Below are 5,000 nucleotides of genomic sequence, written 5' to 3' on the forward strand. Positions count from 1 at the left end.
CAGCCAGGCTCCAACCTCTGCTCAGAGGACCAACTGGAAAGTAAGAAAAGCCTTTCTGTGACGGCCTCCTGCCACAGGGACCCAGAAATGCAAAACACATGGTATTTTTAACCTTACCCAGTGGCCGTTTGCATGTTTTAAAAAAATAAAAGGCTCTGGAGGCTCAGTGAAAGGGCGCATTGTTCTCAGCTGGCACGAGGTGTGGGCCCACTCAGGGGACGGCATCTGCAGCTGGCAGGTGGTGTGTCTCCAGCCCCTTGACAGGCTCGCTACCTGGGCTGGTCACCACGAGCTGACGACGTCCACCCCACAGAGGCCCCTTTTCCTCCCCGGTGCTTTTCTTCTCCAAAATAAAGTCAGTTCCCAAGGTGAACTGTTATGGGCAACCTCCCTCAGCATTGCTTACGCTCCATTTTCAAAGAAGAAGACGTGTATCTGTTACAAACCCTACATTATTGATAGAATCTCCTTTTCCCTCAGTGCCAGGCAAGGCAGTGGGCGGAGGGCGGAGGCCGAGGATGGAAATGTGAGTCACCAGCGCCCTGAGACTCTCCCAGCTGCACCAGGGCCACCCCAGCCTTGGGGACGCCTGAGGCCCAGTGCAGATCCCCTACCAGACGCATCTGCTCAGGGATCACCATGGACCTGCACCCGACTCTCCCGGGAAACAGCAGGGCCGGGAAACCGGTGCTCCCACGGCTGCAGCCCCTGAAGCAGCAGCCCAAGAGCCTGGCGAACAAGCACCAGGGGCCCAGCCGCATGTGCAGATGCCCCACGCAAGGCGCGTCAGACGGGCTCCTGCCCTTGGCTCCTGTGTGGCCAGATGCCACCCCTTTGCTCATCTCTGCAGACCTCCCCTTCATGGGACCAGGGCGTCACCTCCTTGGCACCTTTAAAGCAACTTGTGAGTCTTCTTGCAACACAGCCAAGTCTGCCCCAGAAGCGTGGGTGTGGCCACCTGTCTGCAGGGCCTGGCCAAAGCTGTGGCACAGTGGAGTTTCACCAGGAACCTTTTGAGGAGGTGCCAGCCTATGCTGGGAATGGGACTGCAGCGTAGGCAGGGATGTCGCACGTCACAAGCCCCAGGGGTAGATGCTGTTGCCTGGTCACCTCTGAGGACTTCAGGGACCGCAGCATGCCACTAGGCTCCTGTGGCATGGCCGCCTGCTACAGTGGTGTGCTTTGCAGTTCAAACCTGTGGCAAATATCAGACAAAGTGCAGGTGTGGAGGTGGGTGCTGCAGTGCTGGGCACAAAGGAGAAATGAACACTTCCTGCTGTGCCATGCAGGCCTGTGGTGCCTGTCGTGTACCCACAGGGAGCCCTGTGGGCCACCATGCTGCTGGGCCAGTAGGACACCACAGGAGCAGGGCTTCCATGACACACCGGGGTCAGGTCACAAAACACGTCCCGACAGCTCCTGGGAGCCACTGAGACGTAGCATCTTCAAAGACCCCCGGCTTCCTCTGGCCTGCCTGCCCACCCCAGGAGGCAGGTGGAACGCCACCTGGGCACTGCGCTCTGGGTGCCCAAGGCCCACAGTGAGGGGACCTCGGCTCTCAAGTTTCTGAGGGATCGTGGACGGTCCTTCAAAGGCAAACACGCCGGAGGCTAGAAACGTGGGCATGGCGGAGGGTTTCACGCACAGACAGAGGCTGAGGCAAAGTGGAGGCCCACACTCGTGTCTGGGACCATGAGGAGCCCCTCCACGTCGCCACCACACTTCCGTGAAGCAGGCTGCTGCTGGGGGCAGCCGGGTGGGCTTTGTGCGCCAGGCTCAGGGGCAGGCCGGCAGAGGGCCTGGCTGCCTGGGTGGGTTCTGTGCTCCGCCCCATCTGCAGCTCCCTGGAGCCTCAGGAGGAAGCTGTGCCCGACTCCAGAAGCAAAAATGTTCCCAATCATTAGGGAATTCCCTGCAGCATGAGTCACTGCCAGGACCAGGAGCTGAGCCACTCCCCCGCCACACCCGGGCCTGCGGGTTGGAGGCAGCTTCCACAGGCCACCGACGCCTGCGCAGCCCAGAGGCCAGTCACACGCCAGGACCAGGAGCTGAGCCACTGTTTCCATGTGTGGAAGCGGCTGTGCGAGGCGCTGTCTCCAGTCCTGCTGCGGGGGGGGGGGGGGGGGGGGGGGCACGGCTGCTTCATGCTACAGCTCCTGTCAGCAGCCCAGCTCTGGGAGGGCCAGGGCCAACAGGCTGACCGGAGAACAGAACTGAGCCACAGCACACATCAGGAGCCCGCCACCTGAGGGGCCTGGCCGCCTGGTTGGTGGGCCTCCTTAGGTCCATGGTCTGCCTCCTCAGCAGGACTCCAGAGAGGTGGCCCAGCCACTGCAGCAATCAGCCTGGCAGGCGCTTGATGCCAAACTCGGAGTCAGCCTGTGGCCCGGCAGTGCACCCTGTGTGGGCCCGAGGAGAGACACACCTCACGGGAACGCGCCACAGGGGTTCATCACCCAGGGTGCCAGGGCCCTGGTGCCCACACCTGTGGAGCAGACCAGCCACCCTGGCTCTCGCCAGCCATGGGGAAGGGTGAAGCTCAGACACCTGCTTCAGCAGGGACAGACCTGAAGACACTGCTGTGACAGCAGCCAGACACAGGCCGACTCAGGGACAGGGGCCTGCGGTCGGGCAGGGTGGCTCTTCCGCCTGCTTCCTGTGCAGAGCACCTGCGGCGGGGTGCCTTGGCGTCGCAGCTCTGCCAAGGCCTGTGGTGAAGGCTTGCAGGAGGGCATGGGAAGAGGCGTGAGGCCGGCAGGAAGCCACAGGAGCTGGGGGCCAGGCTGGCTCTGGACTGGGCCGGAACCCAGGGGGCTCCATCCATGAGCTAGTCTTTATTTTGAGACAAAACCTCACTGAGTTGCTGAGGCTGGCCTGGAATTTGCCATCCTCCTGCCTCAGCCTCCCACGGAGCAGGGGTTACAGGCCTGGCCACTGTGCCTGGCTCAGGCTCACTCTCCGTGACAACACTCACCGCTAACTGAGGTCCTGGAGATCCCTTCCAGATCACCCCCCATCCCAGCACCGCCCACGTGGCCTCCCTGGGGACCAGCCTCCAGCATGTGCACCTTGGGGAGACCGCGGCCATGCCCACAGCACAGCAGGCAGCGGTGTGGTTTCTTCTGGGAGCTGGGTCAGGCATACAGCTCAAGGTGCAGAAGCAGGGCCACATGGGGCAGGGAGCCCAGCTCCACCTTGCTGGGGACCCTGGGTGACTCCATCCCGAGAGGGGGCCGGGGGCTATGCAGCCAGGAGAAACAGGGCCCACGCCACGTACTGCCCAGCACAGTGATACTGGGTCTGTGCCAGCTGGGACCTGGGGCGCAACTCTACTGGGTGGCCGAGTCCGGGGTCTGAAAGCCCAGGGGCTACCCTAAGGGAGGCTCCGCTGTGCCCTGTGGTGCTATCCTGCTTGGGGAGGCTCCTCAAGGGAAGCCCCAGGTCCACTCGCCACCCAGTGGTCACCATTTCAGGGGAGAGCAGCAGTCCTGGGTTGTAGGGGGCAAGCTGAGCTGTCCATTCATGGGGAGCAGTCACAGTCTATATGCCCACCCTGCTCCCCACAGCTCTCTGCTCTGGGCTCTGACCTCCAAGGTCAGCCACAGCACACAAGAAGGCCAAGGCCCCCTGGGGTTTTGGGGCTCAGCCCTTGGGCTAGGGCTGGGAGGGCTGGCCTTAAGGCAGCTCCTGCTCTGCATAGGCCAGGCTGTGGACGGTTCACACTCCAGACCTCGAGTCCCTCGGAGGACCACGGGACAGTTCCTTGGCTCTGAGGCCAATGCAAGAAAAAGCCTGGGACGCATCCTCTGGGCCCAGCCCCTCCTGGATCCCGCAGTGCGCAGCAGAGCTGTGGGGCATGGGCACCTGGGCTTAGGTGGCACATGCTGCAGGGACTGGGAGCTGCTCCCCGTGAGGCCCACACCAAGGTGAGGAGCAGAGACGCAGATGTGCCCTCCCAATCCTGCCTTCCCTCCAACGGGCAGAGAAGCAGGAGGAGGACGCTCTCCAAAGCCTCGAGGACACAGCAGATGCCTTGTGACCACGCCTGGCGGTCGGGGACTAGGGAAGGCGGGGAGGGCCACTAGCACATCCACTGCTGAGCACATGCAGTGTGAGGCCTCTCTTCTGACTTCCCTAGCTGCACGGAGGGCAGGGAGAGGTGGAGAGGTCCCCAGGCAGAGCGGTCCTCGGGAGCCAAGCAGGTGCTCGGTCCCTCACACCCGCACCCACACTCCACCTCCCTTTCACAGGCACCAGCACCCACGCAGGCACACCTCACCACACTCACACTCGCACAGCACCGACACAGCTCGCTCCCCAGGATGGCCTGGCGGCACGCTCTCCTAGGCCTGTGCTTGAGCAGGTGCAGACTAGAGACGCCTGTCAGGCCCCGTGGCATGGCTGCTCTTTCCAGCTACTCGGTGGCCTTGGGGAGCGGGCGACACCCCACGGGACAGTCGGTCACAATTAACAAACGTGCTGAGATCTGTGATGAGTGACAGCATGAGGCCCATCTGGCCCAGGTCCCGGGCCCTCTTGGGCACTGCCTGTCAGCTGCAGGAAGGTGGTGCCTCCTCCCTGTGTTATGCTCCTGGGCCAGCCAAGGAGCCACACTGGCCAGCCGGGTTCCCGGAGGGCAGTCCTTCTACTCCTTCCTCTGGAGCCGACCGGATGGCCTCTTGCACACACTCTCACGTGCAGGAGGGTTCACTTCCCTTCTTCCCTAGCTCACCGCGGCACTAGGCACTCAAGGGCCCCGTGAGACACCCCCTCCAGGGTCCTCCTTGGGTGTCCTGTGCCAGTAGGGGGATGGGGACAGGCTGCTTCCCACGACACCATGCCAAGCACAGGTGGGTGGACGAGGTCAAGAGTCACATCCTGACTGCAGGTCCCCACCTGTGCACCCACATGGCCTGTAGTCCGCCTCCGTCCACCCCCACCAAGGCCTTCCATTGGACAGAAGAGGTGGGCCTGGGAAAGGCTGGGGCCCAGTCCTAGGG

General features: G+C 63.0%; 1 protein-coding gene across 1 annotated transcript in view; it reads right to left on the minus strand.

The window, feature by feature from the left end:
- Positions 1 to 5,000, minus strand: part of Nfatc1 (nuclear factor of activated T cells 1) — a 97,839-nt gene that overhangs the window by 44,530 nt on the left and 48,309 nt on the right. Inside the window, exon 9 of the mRNA XM_077105592.1 lies at positions 1,785 to 1,799. Within this exon, the coding sequence (XP_076961707.1) occupies positions 1,785 to 1,799 (15 nt within the window). The remainder of the gene's footprint in view (positions 1 to 1,784; positions 1,800 to 5,000) is intronic.

The sequence above is a fragment of the Callospermophilus lateralis genome, chromosome 17, assembly GCF_048772815.1.
Source record: "Callospermophilus lateralis isolate mCalLat2 chromosome 17, mCalLat2.hap1, whole genome shotgun sequence".
NCBI lineage: Eukaryota > Metazoa > Chordata > Mammalia > Rodentia > Sciuridae > Callospermophilus > Callospermophilus lateralis.